Source organism: Austrofundulus limnaeus, unplaced genomic scaffold (assembly GCF_001266775.1).
Source record: "Austrofundulus limnaeus strain Quisiro unplaced genomic scaffold, Austrofundulus_limnaeus-1.0 Scaffold22, whole genome shotgun sequence".
In the NCBI taxonomy this organism is placed as follows: Eukaryota; Metazoa; Chordata; class Actinopteri; order Cyprinodontiformes; family Rivulidae; genus Austrofundulus; species Austrofundulus limnaeus.
Window position 1 is genome coordinate 166,111 of NW_013952424.1, and position 24,732 is coordinate 190,842.

At 36.8% G+C, this 24,732-nt stretch overlaps 2 protein-coding genes across 5 annotated transcripts in view; one reads left to right on the plus strand and one right to left on the minus strand.

Moving 5' to 3' along the window:
• The window catches only part of vgll4b (vestigial-like family member 4b), a 33,331-nt gene that overhangs the window by 2,186 nt on the left and 6,413 nt on the right, over positions 1 to 24,732 (plus strand). The window contains exons 2-3 of one of the 2 annotated variants that reach the window (XM_014004111.1): positions 471 to 544; positions 19,248 to 19,470. In XM_014004111.1, coding sequence (XP_013859565.1) covers positions 481 to 544; positions 19,248 to 19,470 — 287 coding nt within the window. In that variant the 5' untranslated portion in view covers positions 471 to 480. Of the gene's footprint in view, positions 1 to 470; positions 545 to 13,366; positions 13,773 to 19,247; positions 19,471 to 24,732 lie in introns of those variants that run through there. The other variant, XM_014004110.1, reaches the window with a different exon arrangement.
• Positions 14,963 to 24,732, minus strand: part of atg7 (ATG7 autophagy related 7 homolog (S. cerevisiae)) — an 89,781-nt gene continuing 80,011 nt past the window's right edge. For all 3 annotated transcript variants that reach the window (XM_014004108.1, XM_014004106.1, XM_014004107.1), the window contains exon 19: positions 14,963 to 18,749. In XM_014004108.1, the coding sequence (XP_013859562.1) occupies positions 18,711 to 18,749 (39 nt within the window). In that variant the 3' untranslated portion in view covers positions 14,963 to 18,710. The remainder of the gene's footprint in view (positions 18,750 to 24,732) is intronic.

Here is a 24,732-nt window from a genome sequence, read left to right on the forward strand (position 1 = left end):
ATTAAATTCACTCTATCCAGGAGACACACTTTATCAGAATAGTATTTTTTTAAAAGTAAAAACAACTCGGAATAAAATAGGAGTAACGACTTTCTACTTCTTACCTTTTTAAAAAATGTAGTGAGTTGAAAGTACAGATAATTGTGTAAAAATGTAAYGAGTAAAAGTAAAAAGTATGCTGAAAAATAATTACGCAAGTAAAGTACAGATAACCAAAAATTCTACTTAAGTACAGTAACAAATTATTTGTACTTAGTTACTTTACAACTGTTATTTCCTATTAAACATGTCTGTTTTTGCTGAGCAAGTTTAGTTTTCAAAATTTAAGTGTCTCCGTTTGCAGGAAACGTTAGGACCTTGGAGCTCATTTGAACTGAAGTGACTTGTCTTGCATCAAGTCTGGACTTTATTGAAAAAGCTGAACTTTGCAGCAGTTTTGACATTTTGCCCTCTGCTCTGTTTTCCTGCAGGCGTCCAAGCATGGAAACCCCACTGGATGTTCTGTCAAGAGCAGCATCATTTGTTCATGCGAACGAAGAAGAGAGTGAGTTTATTTATTTATTTTTTTAAATTGTACAACTTGTTTCTCCTTTCCTGGAGAGATGTATGTCGTTCTGATGCCCCCCGTCTCTCTGTGTCTCACATAGAAAGAGCTTGATGTCAGTCTCTCAGGCAAAACCCTCAGACTTGTTTTCCTGTAGGACAATAGGTGGCTTTGCATTACACAAGCTTTCAGTTTCATATCCTCAGGCAAATAAGACCAACCGTCCTCAACGGCCAACAGCTATGTTTTTTTGACCTGATGTCTGTTTTTGTCAGAGTGGAGTGTCTGTCTTTAACATTCCATCTTTGTCTGTCATTGTTGTCCTGGCCTGCCTGCCTGCATTTTTTTTTTACTGCTTCCTCCAAGCTCACCTGTGCTAAATTCTCCTGTTTCTGTCTTTCTGCTTCATAATCACGTCTCGGCATTTTTGGCACTGATGAAAAAAAAATCCTTCTTGAAATTCAAATGAAAAATCCGAACCCTCTCAACAGGTTTCTGTTCAGCCAGCAGATTTCAGAGCCATGTGAAACGTACAAGGACACTTAACATTCAGGGGATGCCACTGATAACTGATGTGCGCTGCTTGGAGGACGCAGCTCCTTATTTTTTAATTGTCCACACGGCAGCTTTGTAGGTTTCTTAGTTGTGTTGAATAGTTGCTTCCTGTGCGGGACCTGAAATGTTGCAAAGAGAAAAGGCTGGGAGTAAAAGCTCTTAAAGCATCCAAATACATTTTTTGTTACAATTTTTTTTAAGTGTGTAAGAGTTTTACTTACTGTTATGACATTAAGTTAATTTTTAGGAGGCTATTTAAAGACTAGTTGTGGTTAAAGTATTGTAGGCTAACCAGAGGGAACATGTTTTGAAAGAGTTTCAGCTGAAATATCTCTCATTTTAGCAGGTTGTTTTCATGATACTCCCTAAATGAGCAGCATATCAGCTTCCTGGCACTTCTGACTTAAACGTCCAGGGAGGGAGTCATCCTTTTTCCCACCCGGCTGTGTTTTTTTTTTTTTCCTTCTACAATGATGTCACTTTTATCAGCGATGCATGGTCTCTTTGTCTGAAGACAATGCACTTTACTTGTTTCTATAGAATTAAAGCTCAGAAACCAAACTAAGCTGGTAAAGTGACCCGCTGGTCTGTCAGACTGCCGGTGAGTTACTCATCCAGGTCACATGAGTCAACAAATAATTTGCATTTATGACAACAAACAACTATGATACCAGAGCACTTGGCACGCCTTCGTATCTGCCAACTCATCTCACAGGGACTGAGCGGAGCGTTTCAAGGACAGAACTTCAAGCAAATAACTTTATGCTGAGACGTTATTTATGCTGGGATTCTTTTAGGTGCTTAAATGAATGCAAGTGGAGACAAATGAGATTACTATACATAAACAATGCATTGATCTGAAGCCATAGCTTGGCTCTAAAATAGAACATATACTGTCAAGAAATAGTTGGCTCAGGCATATATCTAAACATGTTTGACTAAAAGAGCAAAATTTAAAACTGTCAAAATCTTTAATTTTTTCTGCTTAATATCTATTAGGGTTTTTGCACAAATGTGTCACTTTGAATCTCTTAACTTGATTGAGGTAACAAGCGTTTTCAGTTGATTGCATCAGCCCATGTTAACGAGTTCAYGGCCGTAGATCTGCATTTGAATAATGCCTTGGAAAGTTGTCACAGTGGCGAGAAAAACAGGTTTTGTCTTGAATGCGACCGATCAGCAGTAAACACAGTGTACTTAAAGCTTGTGTGTTTCTTGAACAATCTAACCCTGAAACAAAAGTTGCAGCTGATCAGGTTTGCTGAATACAGGAGGGAAAGTTTTGAAAGGTTCTTGTGAAAAGAACAGCATCAGCTCAGAAATACTGTAGTGCAGGATTATGTGGTGTGGACAGGTTTACTGTCATTGTTCAGCACCTTCATCTGCTCTGACTGGGCCGCTTCAGGAGGTGTGTTGTTTTTTAACAGCGGACTTAATTTTTTTAATTAGATGCATTTATTGTTTGGATTCAGCTGAGCTTCACATCTTTGCTTGTGCTTCAGATTGACAGTAACTCTGACATTATTCTTTTTAAACTAAACAAAAACAATGATGACTGGTGATGATGATGGAAACTTTCTCAGAGGCAGTACAGACATATTGATGGATTTACTGTAGTATGTCAATGTTTGCTAAGTGAAAAAGAATTCAAAGCAGGACAGTTTGATAATATTGCTGTATTTTTTATTTCAGATTTTTGAGAATAATTCATAAACATGTTGCAAGTGGCTTTTTCTATGTTAAGTTAGCATCCATGCTACTTGTTGGTCAGCAGCTTTTGAACAGTAGGCTTTTTTGACATGTTGTTTTACACTCTTTCTTGAGGATAATATATATAAACCAATGTTTATTTATGTGAAAGGATAATTGAAATGCATCAATAACCACAACTGCTTAATTGTACGGACACATCCTCTGTCAGCYACTGTCCAAACTGTCTGCATGCAGCACTAATCACAGGTCTTAACTCAGACACCACTGACCATGGATACAGTACTGTAATTGCACACTTACTAAAAAAGAACAGAAGTAACCCATGCCATATATTTAATGGTGACTGTGGGAAATGCTTAATATGTGCTGTCGTCCATCCTTAGAATTTTAGGTGGCTACGTGGAAGCGTGCTACACCCTTCCTGGAAGCAAACCTGGGGTTGGAATCAGTCTGGCTTGCACTCCAGATCAAACAGCTTGTGCTTTATATATAATATTATAGCATGTGCTTATTTCTCACTTTTTATCATCAAAGTTATTTATTTTGATGTGCTGCCAATCAGCAGACTTGGAAAATCGCTTTTAAATCATAAATGTCAGATCAGAGACGGTTGTTCTGTTGCGGAGCAGTGGTTTAGAACCCTGTGGAAAGATGGAATATGGCTCTTTTGTTCTCTACAGGAACCACAACAAAAGAAAAAAAAACATGATGCCAGAAGAAGGTGGTTGGCTGGAAACTGTGCTGTACCCTCTGCTCTAGATTGCTACTCTGAAATCCGGCTTGTTTGTTTAAAGAATACAAACACACACACTCACTCTTTATTGTTAGAATTTCCATGGTTTGTTCAAATTGATGGCCTTTTCCTAACTCTTTATAAAGCTTTGGGCTAAGGGAAGAAGTGGATACAAAGAGGGTGTAGGTCTGTTTCACTGTGTAACGCTGTGATGGATAGACTGTAAACAAAAAACTCTTGCTGTATACCATTTGTTTCAAAAACTTATTTTAAGCTGTTTTCATCATCTGTTTTCCGGATGGCACGAGAAATATTTATATTTTATATAAAGTATATCAAAATGGGCAAATATAGCCGTTTTTGTTGTGTTCACACCAGCTTTTGATTAATCTGAATTGTCACATTTCTACACTTTTTTAAATTGCGAAATACCAGTCAGAACTTGTCAGAACTATCATTTGTCTATACTCACATAAATGCTGAAAAGTGTAATTGGAGATTTTGCATCAAGGTGCTTTGTCTAAACATATCCAGAGGTAAGAAGTGTTCAAAGTGGGAGGTAATTTGACTGTTTGGCCTTGGGTGGAGGGAATTTAGGTTCTGTGTGTACTAGCTTCTTCAGCAAGGTGCGGGTTTGCCCTCCAGGCTGCACAGATTTACTGCAGCCTGTTTAATGTGTTTTACAGCTGAACAATACAGATAACCAGCAGCATTTCTTTATCTTTGTAACACGTCCTCTCTGGTGACTTCGTGGAATACTTTTGAAGTGGGAGAAGTTTAAATGTTAACTTACAGTTTGTCCTTGGATGTATAAGTAACTTTGGCCAACAACAACAAAAAAACGGTGCTGGCTGTTAAATCAGTAATGGCAGTTCATAAGATTATTTTACAATAGAGAAGCACAATATATCCTATTTTTATTGTCACTGCATTATCGATGGGCATTATCAGTGTGTGCAATATCAATTTTGCAAAGTTTAGCAATAAATTGCTGACACAGTTTGCTTGTCAATAATTTATTTACTGCTCAGATGTCCCTTTATTACCCTAAATGCCTTTATTGTCCATTGTATTTGCAATAATTTAATTGATTTTAATTATATGCGTTTCTAATATAATGCAGCCCTTTTTTACAGAGTCACTCAAACTGCCAAGAGCACTTTGTGATTTTGTTAAAATTGCTCACATGCATATTGAGGACAGTCAGTCAGTGTTTAGTTGACAACTAGATTATTGAAAAAGGAGGGAAATGTCAGTCTAAATTAGTTGCCGGTTGGTAGGCTTGTGTTGTGCCAACACTTTATAGCTGAGCTTTTGGACTTTTTACTACTTACTGTCTTGAATCTTTTGGACTGAAAACTCACAGTACACCAGCAAGGCACTGCTTCAACACATACCTCCTTATAAAACTTTGATAGTTTTAAACTTGCTTGCTCAGAAAAGTCAACTTGTTTTTAGTTGAACTTTCATATCCTTAAAACATCAACCTGTTGCAAAAGTATAGGGACAAGCATTATATATTTTTTAGTTTAGTTTATTCATTCATTTCATTAAAAAAAAAAACAAAGCAAATTCAATATACAAAAAATACAAATGAAAAATAAAATGAAAGGCGGCAGAAAGAAGAAAAAAATCTTATAATATCTGCACCTTTTTACATCAAAAGAAATTCAAACAATAATAAAAATAGAAAAAAAATTATAAAAAACTAAAATCTATATATCTATTTTATATAGTACATTTTATTATATCAATAAATTAAAGTTCCTTTTATCGCTCACTTATTTGTCTTAAAATTTGGTTCAAAAGAAACACACTGCAACAATGTGCTGCAGGTTATGTGTCTGGATAACTTCCTGACTTTAACAAAAAAAATTTTGTGTAAAAGCCTTCAGCAACAAAACATGTCATAAACTAATAATATTTAAAATACACTGACACACAGTTCAGCTATTATGTGCATATCTTTTTGGTATGTGTATGCTCAAATGTGTGTATGCRTGCAATAAAAGTCAGAAACATGCACGCCAGAGGGGATGCATGCTGTATTGTGTCCATCACCCCTACTCTTTTATTACCTGATATCTTATCATTTCTACGCCAGCGTCTCTTGTCTTTTCAGAGATAAACTGGGTTGTRGGCTAACAGCGTTTGAGTTATTGTTATTAGAGTTGGTGTGTAGTTCAGACTGTCTGCAGGCTAAAAATGTTGTGCATCAAAATTTTGATCACATTTGTGCTTTAAAAAAAACTCAGAGTGATAGAACGTCAATAAGTCTCACTTTATCAACTTCGACTGTAGTAAAAATGATAAATAATTTGGTTAATAAAAAGACATGTTCTTTGTATTCTTTTTGTTGAAGCTCAACTACAAAAAGAAGTGTAAGGCTTGTTGTTGTACAGTAAAGGTAAAGATYACTCTGGATTTGTATCAAAATACTTAACAACACCAAACACAGTCTGATAACCATTTCATCTTGATTAGCTTGTTTTAACAGAGGCCAAAATATGGAATCAAAACAAATTCAATAAACCACGCAGCTCTACTTGAACAATAATCTCCTGCATTCTCCTAGTTTTTTTTATTACAAATATATTTTACCAAAAGAGAAATCTGAGAACAAGTCATAAATTACCACGTAAGTCATAGTCTGCTATGTTACCGACAGAGTTCACAAAGGTTTGACACAATATAATTAAGACAATAAAGGAAACTTTGTGTTGCTTTGACACTCTTTAAACACGCAGCATGAAATATTTAATCACTATCTCTGAAGAGTGCTGTTCTGTAGGTAACGATTCAGTAATAAAGCTAAATGATATTTATGGTAATCATGAAAAAACAACTGTCAGAACGGACTTTTTCCAAATTGTGACACATGACAAAAATTCAGATTTGCCTATATTTAAAATTGTGAGGCAGCGTGTGCTCAGGGTTTGTTCGGCTAACTCTGCAGATGGCAAAGAACTGGATGCTTCAGCAGTTTTAGCGCAGCAGAGATCACAGCTGCAAAGCTAGAAAGTTACCTGAATGCACCTGCTCTCAACTGTCTCCTTAATAATTACTGCTCATCATTTTTTTAGCATTGATAACTACTGACTGTTTATTTCCATTCTGTTTTGGTCAACATGCCTTTTCACTACAGGAACGTGTTGTCCTTTACTAAAACTGGAGCGTCCCCCTCAGTCTGAGTTGCTTTCACCCCCTGGCCTGCATTCATCACTGTGTGCCCCCACAAACACTTCCTTCAGCAGCYAAACCTACTCGTTATCTGTTGAGCGTTGCACATACTCTCAAACACACAGGCAAAAGGCTCGACAGTGTCAGAGCTTTGTTTGAGTCACGGTTCAGCAGGCAGTCACTGGAACTGCAGGGGTTAGAGGTCATCATGGTTGCAAGGTCAAAGTTCAAGTAAGAGAAAGTATCAGTTTATCAGGTTAAATCTAATCGACCATTCTTTCCGCTGAACACAGCGTTTCTGCTTTGCATTTTTAAATTGACCCGGATGGACATGCCGAGAATCATTTTGTTTTGWCTGCGCTGATGAATTTTTTTTTTTTATATTTCTACGTGCAGCAATAAAATCCTCTCGACTTGAAAACAGGACGTTGAAGCCAGGGCCGGCAGGATGTAATTTAAATGATTCATCGCCTGTGTTTTTGTGACATTTAGGTTTGGACCTAAGCTTCACATGTTTCTTTTTTTTTTTTTCCAACATGGGTTTGTCATTTCACTCCTCTTCACTTCTTCACTGGCCTGAAGAAGTTATAGATAGCCTTGTGTCTTTGGCACACTTTTCGGCACCTGCTGATGTTTTTCACCTGCCAGCGAGACGTTTCACTGTTGTGCTCTGAGGTAAATATCAGAACAAGGCTGACTCTGTATGTCTGGAGGTGAAGGTTATAAGTAGTTCAATGTCAAATCTACTCTTTCCATAAAAAGACTGAGGAAGGAGAGCTGCCAATAAATCAGATTTTTGTTAATTGTTTTTATTTCATTGGACTAAAAATACTAAAGATAAATAATTTAAAGGTATATGAACACATTTTTAATTGATTAAAAATATATTAAATGTTATGTTATATGTTTCTTTTCTGTAGGTGTTGTTTGCAGATGTATTTGTGAATTCTTGAAAAATAAGTAGCTAATGCAGAGGAKTTACTTTAATTTATATTTTCCAATGAATAAAAATAATAAAAACATTATTATAGATRAGTCATAATTACAAGACTGTCAGAATTAAAGCTGAGGCACAAATTTGGTGATAAAAAATTAAAGCATTAGAATATTTTTACAAGCAAATTTAATCTTGCTTTTAATTTGTTTTGCGTTATTTAACAGCAATCCATTCCAGTGCTGTAAAAGTTAAAAAAACATCTTGATAATTGTTGCCTCAACCTGCTATTTTTTTATGTGACCTGCACTTTAAAGACTTTTCACAAAAACAACACCAAGACAAAACACAAGCCGTGTAGAAAAACAGCATTTTTTCCAAATAAATTAACATTTTTGAAACTTAAAAAAAGATAATAATGTCCTTCATTCACACTGTAAATATCAAGCTCTCTGCCTCTACAGCTGCTCTTCTGTCTTAACAGAATAATATTTTTCTCGGTTGTGCACGCTGCTCATACTTGACATTCCTCTGCTTTTGATAGCACTCACCACAGTTTGGAAGAATTAAATCGAATGGCGTTGCAACACCTTTCACTGAATGAAACTTTAATGTGCAGAAAAGATGGATTTTAGCTGCTCAATGATGATTTTTCATTTTAATGAACCCAGTTGCATCAAACTGTTCAAGGAGAAAAGCTTGCACAGAAATACACAAGATGTAAACAACKTATTGCACATAAGAGTTTGGAATAAAGTTAGACAGGCTTACTGTCATGTCAGGTTTTTTATGATTTATTTTTAAACATTCATAAGAAAATATTGTGGTTGGCACAGGCGTATTTATTTGTGGAATAATAGCTTGTAAATGGGTGAAATGAAAATTTTTGGTTGTTTCTGAATAATCTTCTGTAACCCATACAAAATCTGAGTAGCATGCTAGCTGTATGCTAGCCTTGTAGGAACTGACTTCTTGAATAAATAATAAGTCACCTGGAGTCAGTTTGCCTCCATCTAATTGACAAGAATGTTGTTATAGGTCAGAGTATGTGATGTGAAGAGGAATCATTTTCCATAACCAGAAATAGGATCTCGTGTGGAAAGATGTGTTTGTGATGCCTGGTCCTTCTTAAATTAGAAACAAAACACAACAACCTCAAGAGCCTTAATGACAAAGTTARAGAACTTGAAGTACTTTTTAAATGAAGTATTGCTTTGGGGAAAAAAGTAATTTCCTCTTTAAAACTGTCAATGGTATGTGCTAAATATAATTTAACCCATCTGTGTTTTTCTATAAATGTTTCAACTATACGCAGATTGAGTTTTTTTTTTTTTTGAGGTTCAGGTGCTTCAGCACAATGTTATTCAGCCAATGTCTTTGTCTTTTCAGGACACAAACAAAACTTTTGAGAAAAAAAATTGACTAGTAATAAAAACTGGGAAAGAAAAGCTTTGAAAGAAATGATGAGAATGAAACAGATTCTATCTATCCTGACTATTATTGGACATGAGTTTTCCTAAATCAATAGAGAAAGATTTGCAAGCAGTGTGTCAAAGAAAAAAAGTAAAACAAAAGCATTTTATTTCAATTATGAAAAGATTTGAAGATACAAAAGACTTTTTTGAAATCGGAACTAATATTATTGAGACACCGTCAGTGTACACCATTAGAATAAAACAATTAAAATATATATTTTTTTCTAGTAAAAGGCATGAATTTTCCAACATTTTTTTTTTTTTTCTTTCAAACAAGAATCCTTGTTTTGACCGCTTGAATTATTTTGTTGGTTGTTGATTCCTTACAGAAAAGAAAAAAAAACAATTAATGTATTTTGTTAAACAAAAGAAACCATATTTCTAGTTTTGCACAAAGCTTTTATTAGCCACTCAATACATGCCATGTTTTTAAGTCAATAATTGCTTATATWAAAGAGATGCAGCTACAACAAGATCAACAACAAATGCTCATTTACATAATTTTAAAACAAATAGAAATACGTATGTATTCTTCATTTTTGTATCTGAATATGCAGTCTAAAATGACCTTTTATTTTGTCAGGTGACATCATAGGTAAAGTCACTGACTCACATTACAAGCAAGTTTGATAATAAACAAAACCCTTTTTGTTAACGACAAACCCACATGGAGAACACAAAGATGGGAAGTGAATGTCTCTGCTTCCACACAGTCACCTGTTGTCATTGTTTTGCTGTTGCAACACTATACTTCCTCCTTTGTGTGGAAAATCCTTTCATCCAAACACTCTCAGAAACCAAGGTTATGTTTGTGTAAAAATAGTTTTAATTTATTAGAATAATTTGGATTAAATCAGGTACATTTTGTGGATAAAAGTGACTACAACTTCGCAGTGTAAAGTCATGTGAGTTGCTATATAGGTTTGTCAGTGTGTTTTTAGAAAGTCTTCTTTTAATCAACATAAATTCAAGATGTGTAGAGAAGACACAGTCTGATAACTGTCCAGATACGAAGAGCTGAGACAACAAATTTGTCTTCGACCTATTATGTCACCATACAAACAAGGCTGGTGTGCTGGTATTTCAACACTAGTGTTGTAAAGTCAKCAGAGATTTGACCTTTGACCCCTGTCAGTATGAGAGCAGTTCTTCCAGCGTGGCTCAATAAGATCACATTTTCACCCAGGTTAAGAAGAGGAGAAYAAGTCATTGGAAGGTTCAAACTGGGCCTCATTTTTCTGGGTATTTTGCTTTTTGCTGCGTTAAAGTTAACAACAACGCTGAATGTTCTTGCAATCTTTCGGTCAATAGTTCTCCAGGCTTTCTAAAAGTCTTTTAAAAGTTTTGTTTTAGACTTGGGCAGTTCTTGGACTTGACCATGACATCACATTGAGCAGACAAAAAAAATGGAGTGACAGATCTTAAAACAAACAGTCTACAGCCAAATGAACAGTGACTGAAAATAATGGTTTTTAGCTAAGTGTTGGGGTCAAGTGTTTTTTTTTTATTATTTTTTTGGCCTTTTTTTTTATAGATTCAACTCAAGAAATAAGAAGAAATTGTTCCTTTAAAACAGGCTGCTGTTACCAAAATGCCTAGAGAGCCTATTTAAACTGGGTTATTTGCTAAGTTGTTTGTTATGTATCGACACAGCCAGTGGTGGGCACCAGCCCGCTAAAGCACAAATCTGATAATTGCGGACCWAAAYATTTCATTTGTGCTTTAGCGGTCTTACTAATTTTTATAATTCGTTAGCGCTTTAGAAGTTGCGGAGCTAATTTTGGATTAGCGCTGCCCACCACTGGACCCAGCAATTGTTCTTCAACAGAGTTTAAAAGTCTTTTATTGTCCAAATGATTCATAAGTCAGAAATGAGTGGCTTAACAAACTAAGATTCCTCTGAGACACTCCAGTTACTCACAAAATGAATGGTGTCTTTTAGTCAAATAGTCCTCATCAGTAGTCTAAGTATCATTAGTAATCAGCACAGTTCAGCTTTATTAGACGTCTAACATTAGTCCAAAGCAAGGTAGCAGAAAGTTATCCAATAGAAAAGTTAGGTTTGGTTGATGAGCGTTAGTAATGACATCTTTAGAGGTTTTTAGATCAAGTGAGCTCTTGTGACAGACTAAAGACAGCAGCCTGTGGATACAACCTGTGAGGACAGAGGGTTAATGTCACAGTGGGCCAAGCTGTGTTTTACACCTCGTCTTGTGAAAGAAAAAGGTAAAATTTCAACAACTGCTTGTGTAACCATTAATCTTCTTAGTAAACATTAATTTTTTTAACATCTCAGATCTGAACAGTGACATGGTGTTATGCTGTTTGCTTTAAAGGCAGATTCTACATCAGGCTGGAGCAAATGTTGAAGTGAATTTAGCCACTACAAGAGAGTAAACACTGAGGAGACTTCATTTCCTGTAAAAAAYCAGCAGTAATTATGTTCGCATTCTCCAAAACATGTCTACGGTCACAATAAAAGTTATTTTTTAAATTGAAAATGGTTATTTTAAGGGATTGCTGTATGTGGCATAGATTTTTTTTTATTGCTTGTAACAAATTTCTTCCACTTCCTTTTATAAGGTATAGTTTTGTTTGCATTTGCAGTAAAATTCCTTAGACTGACTAGCAAATAGCACATAAACATCCTCTATTATATCGACTAAATGCACATTAGACAAGGTTTTTTTAAAATCATAAATATCCATCAGTTTTTAAACATTTTAAGGTCTTATAGGCCACTCTGTGCACAACTGCAAATTCAAAAACACATTTTTGATAATGGGGATAAAGTGAACTGTCTTAATATAATCGTATTATGAATAAGATTTTAAATGCATGCAAAAACTCCTTTTCATTTAGTCACTACTTCACCAAGGAGCACTGGTTGGGAAGCACAGACCAAAGTTCAGCTCTGGGCCTGAGGTTTTTTCCAGTGCCCTGCTAACCTGCAGCACCAGCTGTAGAAGCAGCAGCAGAAACAAATAGACTCTGACAGAATTCGGCTCTGTCTGAAAGTGGAAACAATGGTCGTCCAATTAGACAAGGACCTGAGCTCTGAGCCCCCCATTAGAGAGGGGCAGGCCGGCGGGGAGGAGGGGAGATGCCTTTGTGTGCATGTGTGGAAGGAGGAAGGGGGGAGGTTTTTAGACTGATCCGGGTGGAATTAGTCTGTAAAGCATGTTCATATACACGCATGGAGGAGTGAGAGAGACAGTTTTTACTTTTCTCTTTATTTTGAGTAAATTTGGTCTTTAAGTTAAAATCTGCATTCTTTTAAGTTTTAAATCTTGCTGAAATATTGAGCTTTTTATTCTACGGCTGTGATAAATGCACATTTGTGTGTAACCTCATCATCAAATTCACTTTTCTCACTGCTTCCTGTTCAACACTAAGAAGTACTTTTATAGTTTTATAAGAAACAATGTGCCATGACTTTTGAGCTGTTTTCATGACAACTTTAAAACCCAGTTTGCCTTTCCCCCAGCCATTCACTGTTGACGAAGCTGGTGTAAAACCCTTTTTCAGGCGCCAGGGGGCAGTAGAGGGTCAATCTAAATTTTAAGGGGAGTAAAATTGATCCCTACCATATATATAGCAGATACCACTTACAAATATACACATTAAGTATATAAATTAATTTATAGATGTGAAATTTTTAGTTTAATAGTACACTTTTGATTTCCTTTTATTTAAAAGGAAGTAGAAAGACTTGTAAGAAACTTCTTATTTAAAAAAAAAACCCTCTCCAGTCCATATTGCTGTTTTGATCTTACCAGAGTTTTCAAATCCAGACAAGTTTATGATTTCCCATCCTCCACCTTTTAGAGCGTTTTTGTTTTCTTTGTATTACTGCCATTATAAAACTACAGGGACTCTGATAAACTGCGATAAGGTTATGTGATAGCAAAATGTGCTTGCGAATACTTTTACAGCACCTTTCGTTTTCTTTTATCACCTTTTGTTGCTGGAGGGACTTTTGTGTCACAACAACCTTTGGCATGCTTAACACTCATGAGCAAAAACATCAGAGTGGTGATTTGAGAAGCTCTAACTGTATTGAAATATATCTGAAAAGTGTTCATGTGCAACTTTTGGGGGCATGTCCTTTCCTCTTGCTGTATGAGTGTGTTTTTAAGAGGCTGATCTTGCGCGTGAAACATCCCTGATATTTGAGGCGCTCCAGGGATTTACGGCGCATGCGCGGTACGCTCCTCTCAGCAGCAGTGGAACCACTGGAGCAGCATAGGAGTCATACCAAGCATAGCCTGCGTGTCAGTGCAGTCGACTTACAGCTGGCTGTGAGGAGAACTGACGCTACTTTTACCTGTTTTTACTCTGTCGTTCGCTTTAGGTTTATTCATAAATAATAGAAAAAAAAAGATAAAAAGAAAAGTACCGCGATCTAATTAAAACATCTGCGAGACCCCACTTTCCGCGGAGGGTTTTTTAGAAAAGTAAAGTTGGAGGCTGGGCCTTTAGCTTTTCGACGGTCGGTTGAAAGGAGAAACAAGAGAAAAGCTGGTCTTTTTGTTTTTTAAATGAAAGCTCGTTAAATGCATCTAACAAAGATGGACCTGTTGAACTATCAGTACCTGGACAAGATGAACAACAACATTGGTATTCTCTGCTACGAAGGTAAACGACACTGTTTGTGGTTGTTAAGAAAACTTTCAAGTGACTTTTTAGCTCGTGAGTGAACGATGTAGTTGAAAGTTTCTGCCTAACAATAGTACTTATTTTTCAAGTACACAGCCCAGAAAATGTGTATTAGGTACATGAAATAGTTTTAAAGTAATAAGTATATACATACATAATAAGTTGTTACTTAGTAGGTTACACATAGCAGCTAGCTAGTATTTATATTTTGTCCTTTTCAGCACGAGTGAACATCATGCCATTTTTTGTGTATTGCTTAAGCAAAACTATGAGATCAAAGAATGTAATTCTACTGAGTGTGTGTGTGTTAATTTGACATGACTAACTTTATTAGCAGTTTCACGGCTCCTGCTCTGTATTGTTCATATTCTAGCTCTTGTTTTTTATGGTTTCATCTGATTCTGATGAAGACTTTTCCAATTGGTTGTTAAGGCATTAATACTGTATGTAGTTTAACTACCTCTCTGTTTTCTCCTCAATCTGTGTACTTTTTATTAGTTGTAACAGTACCTTGCTGTACTTGCTGTCTGTTGTTAATTTACATAAACGTGGCTTGTGTGGGTATTATTTATTTTGTCCTGACCCTGACTTATTCTACAACATGCAACATAAAACAATGACATTAAAACTATCTAAAAATGTCATACATCTCTTGTAACCAAGCAACAATGGTTATAAACAAAACAAAACTCCAGTTCAATAAATCAATATTTTCTAAACTTTTTTTTTTATCTCCTGACCCCTAAAACAACAATAGCAGAGACTTTTGCATCCTAAACATACTTGAGTGATCTACATGAACATAGGCAAAATTTAAAGAAACAGTATAACAACACAGAACCCCCTGCTTAGTGTTTTGTGACCCACAGTGGGGTWCTTGACCCCATTTTTGTGACTCATAAGAACATATGTATGTTTTGTAAATAGTTAAGGGTTGCCTAATTTGTAGAATATTTGTTTATTTCTTTTTCTGGTTCAAACAGATCCCCAAAGCTCAGTGCAAAGGAGAAATATTCTCCTAATGAACTCTTTTTCTTACTTGTGCTGTTCTGCTTGTTGCTTTACTTCTGTTAGCAGTTCATTGGACATATCAGCTTTTAATAACTCCCATTATAACTGTGCAACTGAAAATGATTTAGCTAAGAAGTACATAAAGAAATTATTTTATTAAAATGTTAAAAGTAGCAGCTTTTGCCATGGGACTAAGAACTCTCTCAGCAGAGGTGATTTTTATTTTTTTTATTTTTTGGGTTCTGATGGATTACTTGAACTTGTTTGAGTCTTCTCCAATTCCTATTTGACAAACTGCATGTGAGACTACGGTCCACGGTTTAAACTGTGTTTAAACGTGCAACCTGTTTAGTTTTGCTCAGTAGTTTGGACACTTGTAAAATTTTAGAGGCTGTGCAGAACTCTGCACTGAAGGTGTAGCCTGGGGTGGCTGCCTGTCAGAGCCAGAGGTGTGTGTGTGTGTGTGTGTGTGTGTGTGTGTGTGTGTGTGTGTGTGTGTGTGTGTGTGTTAGCATGAAGCTACATCTTCTCCAGGTTTCAGCCTGTTTCTGTGAATTACATCAGTTAGAAGGAGTGGTATATATTTATATTTCAGGATCCACTCGGTGTCACTTTGTTGAACCTAAATCCATTTGGTCTCTGGATGCATTTCCTGACAGATTGGATCTGTCTGTTTATTTTTCAGTTTTCCTAAGTGTTTTTAGCTGACTGAGCTAAAATCTGACTTCATCACATGCCTCTTGATAAGAAAACAAAGATAAAAAGAATTGGGAAAGGAGCTTAGCATTAAAAGAAAAAAAAAAAGAATCGTGAAAGAAAAGCCCCCAGAGCTTAAACATGTTGAGCAAGTAAAAATTGGAAAAGCTTTGTGATACTGTGAGTGTCCTGACTTGTATTATGTGCATGAGCACACCTACCTAAATGCGTTTTCTGGCAAACACACATACATGCTCATACCGGTGCTCTGTCCTTGCTGCCTCAGGCCTCTTCTGAAGCTATCACTTTGTTGTAATTGTTGACACGCATGTGCATGTGCAAGCACAAGCATGGCACTGTTTATCTCACACATGCTCAGCCATGAACTTCTTAAAAGAGGTAGATGCTTTTATATGTGGTTTGTTAAAATATGTCTGCTTGTTAGATGTATTCAGTGCTAAATAATGCTGATGATTTTGAATAACCTCAGTCACAATGTGATAATGAAACGTTTGAATAGTTTACACTATCCTGACTCCCACAGGGATGTAATGCTTAATCGCTTGCTCAAAGAAATTTTAGCATAAAGCGTTAGACTTCATCTTGTTTTTTTTAATTGAACAAATTAAATCAGACTCAGGTGTTTATGCTCTGTAGTTTATCCAATATTGGACATGCTCCAGGTTTTAATCAGTTTAAATAAGGACAGCCAAGTCCTTGGGTCTTGTTAATATAATTGACAATAAGTGACAATTATCTTCAGTGCTATCAGTGTCTGCTCTTCYCTGTATCTTTTTATTTGTTACAATTCAGAGTGGAGAAAAACAAAATCTTGCGTRACAACTCCCACATTGATGGGTGTGCCAATTTTTGGGTTGAGTGATAAATGTTACTCCACAATATCCTTGATGACAGATTTCAGYCACTTACAGGCAGTGACACGGTCGTATTTTGCACTGTCAGGTACTAAAACCATAAAGACAAAAGTAAAAAGCAAATAGCCATGTTGTGGTGTGGAGCAAAACAGTGGAACTCTTATGAACTCTTCAGRGGTTTGTATATCCTTACATAAAATGCTTTTTTTTCTTTGCTAAATAGTTTCTAGCTGCAAGGTTATTTTTAATTCAAGTTCACATTGTTTCATTTTTTTTGTTTTGTTTTCAAATCTTTATTTCAGACATTTGAGAATCTGTCATTCTTTAGTGAAGGATATTTGGATAGGTTCGATGGTAAAGTATGCACTACACAGTTCTAGGAAGTTTTAGTACTCTCTGTTTGTTAGTTCATCCGTTTCTGGCTTTCTGCCATCATTTGTAAGCCTACCATGGAGAAGAGGAGAGTAATGCTGACTAGGAAAAAAATAAACAGGACTTAAAACCTCCTTAATGTCTGGCACTTTGCTTTGTTTTTCTTTTTTTTTCTTTCCGTCAGAAGTTAAACAAGTCTAACACAAGGTTTAAAAGTTCAGCCCAAACAATCAATAACTTCAATGGAGATTTATTATTATTTTTCGTGTGTCCTTTTGAAAACTTAAAGTTTAAAATCTCTATGGATAGGGATAAAAGCAAMCCAGAGGCACTACGGGTTTCTGAGAATCTAGGCCAAAAATAACTACTTTGCTGTTTTGCAGAGAGAGAGAGGACTTGTTAGAACTAATCTTTATTTAAGTATCCAAAAGGGGGAAGGAGAGTGCGAGGGAAAAAAGATGAAAATGAAAGAGAGAGAGGTTCACCTCAGTTTGTAATCCAATCTCATCCTGATTCCAAGCTGTTTGAAGTTCTATCAAGAGAAAGAGGCTTTGATCATGTAGACCTAATGAACTGAGGAAGAAGAGTGGAGTTTTACTTCTGGTCCTGCCCTTGTTCCACTGATTGTCTTCCTGGTTTACAGAAAAAAATATACATTTGGTGGGCTCTTAAAACAAACATTTAGCACAACCTGATGTACAAATTAGGTCTTAAACGTAGACTAAAGCGGGTGCAAATTTTTTTCTACATAAAAGAAAATGGACATTTTTCCCCTTTGGTTGTGTGAGATTTTATATTTTTGCTTTCTTGTTCCTGGTTCTATGATTTGTTTGCAATTTGCAGAAAATTGCACAAATTTTGCTCTTTTGTAGCATTGTTCTTGTGTCAGTGTGTTCTTCTGCCTATTTTTGCATTTTATTTTACCCTCTGTGCAAATGTTAGCCTGTTATGTCTTTACTACCAAAAACATCACCAAACTTTTTTTTTTTTGGATTGAAGGTTTGGCACGGTCAAAGATTAATACACAGACTGCAAACAAAAAAAACGAGGAACCATATGTTGTCGCGGTCAGTACAAATTGCACTGTATAAGCTTTAGCACGTTAAATGTCCTGCAATAATATGCTGACCTTATTTCAGTTTTGATGATGTTTGGGTTCAGTGTTGAGTTAGAGCTAAGTCAGCAGAGTTTGACTCTTTACAGTCAATTGTCGTTCTTGTTTGCAGGGGAAACTCTCACAGGTTTCCTCTTTGTTGAGTGCCGCACTCGCTGATAAGCTGTTGTGTGTCCCTGGATGCTGATTGGACAGTGCGGTGTCACAGTCCTCTTTCTTTATTGCCACCCTTCTGCCCTGCCAAAAACAATGATGTCACCCTTGTTGCCATGGTCACAGTAGGACAAGCTGGAACATGCCAAAGAGAGAGAGGAGGACTAGCTATTATGTTTCTGAGGCCATGCAAAAACTAAGTAAATGTGGAATTGTGCAAGAAACAGACAATTTAATTTTTCAGTGCATGCTGTGAATTTTTCAGTGATTCTTCATATCAATATAAACTATTTAGATTTTAGGTTCACATATATCTTAATGTTGGACAGAATATACATCAATTTTTATAAATGTTTAGTTTAAATTATTAAGTCAGCAATATAATACTACTCTGCACTAATTTGGGGGGTAATATTTATTTCTGCAACGCAAATGCATTGTAAGTTGTTCAAAATCTAATCAACACTGATTGAAATTAAAGTAGAATTGAGCACTAAGAGTACAGTTTTTTAATTTATTTACACATCAGTATGAGTAACTTTGTAAAAAGAAAAAAAATGCTGTCAAATTTAGTGTGGTTTTTGTTTTGTTTGGGAAAAGTCAGACGGGATACATGAGGCCCAAGCAGTGGAAAGTCCCCGCGTTGAGATGGAGCCAGTGGTAGTTTTCCTGATTCTCTTTTGCTTGAACTCCCACTCACTGACAGCTCAGTGGGCCCTCTGTGCCAGCACAAGACTGCAGAGAGAGAGAGAGAGAAATAATTCACACCACACACATGCATGTGGAATCCGTCCACAACTATTTCTCCCAAAACATTCCTGACCAGATACTCCTCTGCTAATGCCAAAAGGGTTATGCCTTGCTCAGCAAACTGGACTAGTCAACAAAAATTCAGTTTGAGCTGTAACACATCCTGGATATATTTTAAAAAAAAACTTTTTAATGAAGTAGTTTAGGTAGTCATCAAGTTCTACGAGACAATTTAACAGCTGCTTACTATTTAAAAACACCATGATTCTTTTTATTTATGATGTTGATGCCAGTGTAAAGTTGCGAAACAACAACTGCACAACACCAAGTTCATTCTCAATCACAAGGAAATTGCTAAAATTACAGTCATTGGTAAAAATGTACCCGATCTCTGACTCGCAATAGTTATTACATTTAGTGTTTTTTGTGTTTTTCATGTATTCTTACATTTCTGCTTTTTCTCCCCCCGTCTTTCATTTGCAGGTGAAGCAGCACTGAGAGGAGACCCCAGATTCCAGTCTCTGTCACTATCCTCATCTTCCTCCTCGTCGTCATTGTCGTCATCGTCGTCTTCCATTTCAAGTCACAGAACTGGTCCTCCTCCCATCAGCCCCACCAAGAGGAAGCTGAGTGGGGACCAGGTAGACAGCGACATGGACGACAATGAGCACGTGGCGAAGATGAGTCGACTGTTTGCCGCACAACTGTGAGTACACATCGAGACACACGCCGCTGTGACTTTAAATAAGCAGGTGCCCACACATTCACAGAAAACCTGAAGATCATTCAATGATTATACAAATTTTATTGAAAGTTCTTCTGAAAGTTTATATCACTTTTTTGCTCTTTTTATTGCCTTTATCATTCATAAATTGTAGTTAGTGAAGAGCCTCGGTTCCAGAAAACCATCTATAAAGTTCATATTTTTAAAACGTAGCCTCTTTTTTAAAATAGTTTGGGTTTTGCCTGTACATGCAAATGTTTCTGTTGGCTACGCCTGAAGCTGCCCAGGGAGATTAACTCAGCCCCATTCTGAGCCACAGGACGCTGTGCCAAGTTGGGCTGGCTCTGCAAATTCGTACACCTCTTATAGCTACAGATCTTTGAAAGCTTGGAAACGGGAACTGCACAACCAAAGGATAACTCGCAACATCTCCACATTCCTGCTTCCAGGGATTGTAGAGCATCCAAAGTGCTGATTGGTGGGAAACGGCTGCAGAGGAAGGGGGCCAGTCAGTCATAACTGAGTCATTTATAGGAGGCCAGCCGCTGCTATTTATTGCAGACAGTTGAGGAGGTGTTAGGTGGAGCTATGCTTGCTAGTTTCCAACAGTACGTCCAGATTTACAGACGCAAGTAATTCGAAATATGAGGTGACACAATGAAACCTGGTAGATGAAACTCTGGATGGGCTGAAATGTGGGTTAAGAATAGAATATGATTGTTGGAAAAGTTTTTATATAGCTAAACGTGCAGATATGTCATTACTCATGATCATGGTGTCATTTGCTCTAGTTCTATACCCTCTGAACTTTATCTCCAACTGATGTCCGTGATGTGAGCAAACAGTTCTACTGCGACACTTTATTCTATCTCAACAACTTTGCCATCATATTGATTGCTGGCAAAGCTGCTCTGAATTGTTGTCAACTTGTTGCAGGTCTAAGTTAAATCAGACTGTTCTAGTAGCCCAAAGGAAATGGGTTACCCTTTCATCTTGTGACTTTCAAACCTCACATAAGGATTAAGTTGTGCATTGTGAGATGTGTATCTTAAGCCTTCTTGGTTTTGATTATGAATGTTGTCAAGAGTGAGAGATCTACCAAGAGACTGAAAAAATCCACCTTCAAACCATCTTCTCCTTGGTGCATTATTGTGTTTCTGATGTTTGTCACTATTCAATATATTTATGTACATATATAAACTGCGGTTGAACTCTGCATGCATTCATAACCAAATGYGCCCACTTGTGAATCACGAGTTTAATTTTGTTTTCCAAGTCTGCTTGTGAAAGTACAAAAGGACTTATTGTCGTATCAGCTTTCATTTTGTCTCACAGCCTGTTCTACGTATGATTTGTGAAATCAAAATGGGGTATTCTTGACACAAAAGTCTGTGATGTTTAAGGCTTTTCAGGCTGCTCATTGTACCATGATTATTTCCTAGACATAATCCATAATCCCCTAATTTAATCTTCATTTTATTTATGACCTTGAAGTCATTTGACTTTTGTAATTTGTTGGTTGGCTTGTTTTAGTTTGAGGCAACATGAGGTTTTTCATGATTACAAAGACAGTTTTTCTGTGGAGACCTAACCCCTGGGTGGTTTAATTTAATTTATTTATTTGTTGTTTGTTAATAGGCAGTTTTAATCTTTGGTAAAAGATAATAGCTTAGGGATGTGTTGAAACATGCGGTCAAAGTTTGAAACGTTCAGCTTGGCTTGACAACACTTAGAATTTCCATGTACAAAAGGTCTGGTTAAACCATCGACAGACTTGAGGGGAAGTTTAATATGTGGATGTGATTTCTGTCTGTTTTAGGTCTGCGTGTGCTCATGCAGGTATGCGCATGTGTTGCATTTGTCGCGCGCACATGCGTGTGTGCTTCCCCATCTGTGATCATCTGTGTGTGTGTGTCTCTGTGTGGGGTGAGGTCAGGCAACAGGGACTACTTTCTCATTTTCTCAGAGAAGTGGGAGGAGTTTTGAACAAAGAAGCCTTATCCTGTCCACTGGAGCCTGCGGGCTGGAAGCTTGCTGCAGCCTGTTTGCCTACCCACCACGCTGCAGTTTTAGACCTGCCAGTGTAAAAGTCCTCAGCTGTCTCATTCTGCCTACAACATGGAAGTCAGAGAAATAATCAGATACTGTATTTACTTCTGATGGTAGAAAACAGCTGCATGAAATGTGTTTTGCAGCACAAAGGTTACATTGGACACAGAAGRGGTTTGTTGTTGTTGTTTTATAGGAAAGGCAATCAGGTAAATTAAATTACGTAGCTTGCAGAACACTAGTTATTGTCTTCTGTAAATAACCAATGAAATGTACTGCCAAGTCAGACTGTGATGCTCAGATGTGATGTAAGATTTTCAGTGTAAGAATGTCTGGTGGTTTGGGCTGAATTTCCATCTGTCTTGTACAAGGGCTGAATATCTATAGTAGTGTGTAATCTATGTTGTATTTATATTATATTGCTCTCTAAGACTATTCCAGACATGGTGACTTACAGCAAAATGCAGCTGCTTTTTACTGGGAACTCTATCAGTAAGTTGTTCTCATGGAAGTTTCTCCAGAGGCCCGATGGGGAGAAAATAAGAAAGGGAAGTATCTGTGTGTGTGTGTGTGTGTGTGTGTGTGTGTGTGTGTGTGTGTGNGTGTGTGTGTGTGTGTGTGTGTGTGTGTGTGTGTGTGTGTGTGTGTGTGTGTGTGCCCGCATGGCTGGGGAAGTCATTGTTATGCTCTTGTTTTACATGAGACTATTTATGTATTAAACAAGTGAGGAAAGGCAGGAAGAGTTTTTTTATATGCATATTGTTGTTTCCACACACAGTCTGTCACAGCTCTGATGAAATATAGTGAAAGAAATCACCTGGAAATGCTGCCTAATTTCCTACCAGTATTTCTGTCTGATTAAAAATCAAAACTTTACCATCATCTTAGTCAAGATCCTTCAAGTTTTATTTTCTTTAAATACATGTAATCTATAATTTATTTAACTTGAGACGTCTGTTATTGAATGGCTATTAAATCCAGATATCAAGAGTAAACTGTGTTGAAATGTTTGTATACTTAATATACCTATCACTGTTGTGAGCATTTACATCTTCCTGTTTTATTAAAACCCTTTTTTCCTAAGCTTTAATTCTTTCCAGATGTTTCCTGTGTATCTTTTCCCTCTCTTTCTTCTTCCTCTTTTAGAATTTTTTCAGTAGGATATGAACCTGTGCCCAGGCAAATATTTGCAAAGTGGATTTTTCTAAAGACTTTTTAAAGCAGTTATGAGGAAAATAAGTTTGGAACTTTTATAGCTTGTGTGCATTTGCCACAAAATAATATAGCCGTCTCACCAAAATCACATGCCCTAAAATCTAACCCAAATGTTCAATTTTTGTTTGATATGTTTTACATTCGTTTGTTTATTATTTTTCATTGTTGAAACCAGATCTACAAAAGGAATGGCGACTTTTTAAAGTCATTCAAACACATGCTCACAATCTTAAAACTAGAGGTTAGCTTAAACACTGGGTGGTGTTTGACTGGTTTCTCAAGAAGCTATACTTAATGATAGATCTGAGTAGTTTAATATTGTTCATAATATTTTACTGTATCATTTATCCATTGAGGGTTTTTGGCTCACTGAGTTTTAAATTAAGGGATCATAAAGTACATCCCAACCACACTGACTACCACTAATGCCAGGCTGCACAAAACCAAGACGTCGTGAAGCAAAATCAAATAGATATCTGCTTTTTGTTTCTTTGTGCTGTKAAGTTTTAAACTGGTTCTCATTCATGCGGTTTACATAGGAAGCACAACATATTTTCTTGCTATAATGGACAGCTCTGCTATGGAGTAAAAACTCACATTGGTGGGAAACCTGAGTGTTTATCTCACGTCCATATATAGATAGTGTTGTATCTGATCTGCACAGTTTTCACAAAGTAAGAAAAAACAGTTATTTTCAATCACAGCATCCTTTTCTTTTGTGCTAACATCTACTGATGACACGGTGATGACCACTTTTCTTGTTTTTATTTTTTTTAATTCTCAAAGGTTATTTCCCTCTGTCCCATCTAAAGCTCTTATCCTCTTTTCTGGACCCAGACTTTCTAACCCTTCCTACTCCGTTTGTTACCATCCTCTTGGTCACATTTCATGTCTAGCCCGCGCTTTTCTGCCCCTTCTCTGTCCCCAGCTGTGGCCTTAATGATAAYTGAGAGGTGAGTAATGGAGCCAAAGACACAGGGTGGATTATAAAAGCCTGAACCCTGACATGAAATGTGGTTTAGTGGGTAATCAGAGGAGAGGGTGGTTGATTCGACAGCTACGCCATTCATTCAACAGATTTGTTGATGCTCTTTGCTGGCTTCTGTCACAACCCCCTCACCCACTTTTCTATGAGGGTGGGCATGTCTTCTCTTTGGCGATGATCAAAGTTTGGAACTTAAATCAAGACAATCATTTTTCCTATTGTTCCTTTAAAGCTCAGAACTGGAGAAAACAACTCTTTGTGTTTGGTTAAAAAAGATAACTTTGTAAGATTTTAAAGCAGTTMACTACCAAATAAGTACAGTTTTTCATTGAATTAAACTGAAAACTGAGATTTAAGAAAAAAAAAACACAAGCTCATTGGGAAGCTGTAAGGCAGACTTGATGTAAGTGCTGCCAAGTCGATGTTTGCTTCTGATTGTATTTTTCTTCTTTTTTACTCAAAGGGTGTAAAAAGACATGGGGGAGGGAGGGGTTTAGGCACAAACGAAGGGRACTACCAACCTTTCATAAGCTGATGGTCTGGACCATTTGCATGCAGCGTCGATCTCCCCCCTTCTTCCTCTCTCCCATTTTGTGTTGTGTGTTATTTGTGGAGGACGGTGCTGTGAAATCCAGATGCTTGACCCAAGCAGTCAGGTTGCCTGGTCACGTGGATCTACAACTGTTTGCCTGAGCTGGCTGTTTAGCATCCAAACAAACCTTTAAAGGCTTCATGCTGCTTTTTCACTACCAAGTCTGCTGTGTGTTCACAATTACACTTCACATTGGTGAGGAAACACCACTACAAACAGAAATTGTGTTCTGCTTTGATTAGCCGAGTGTAATTATTTAAATTTGAAATTAAAAGTTGTTCCTGAACTTAATTTTAATTATGTGTTTATAGCATACTGACCTCCTGTATACAAGAAGGTGCATGGTGTGTGCATTTGAATTTGTGAGCAGATGAGTATTTCTCGGTGGTTGTAGAGCTGGAGA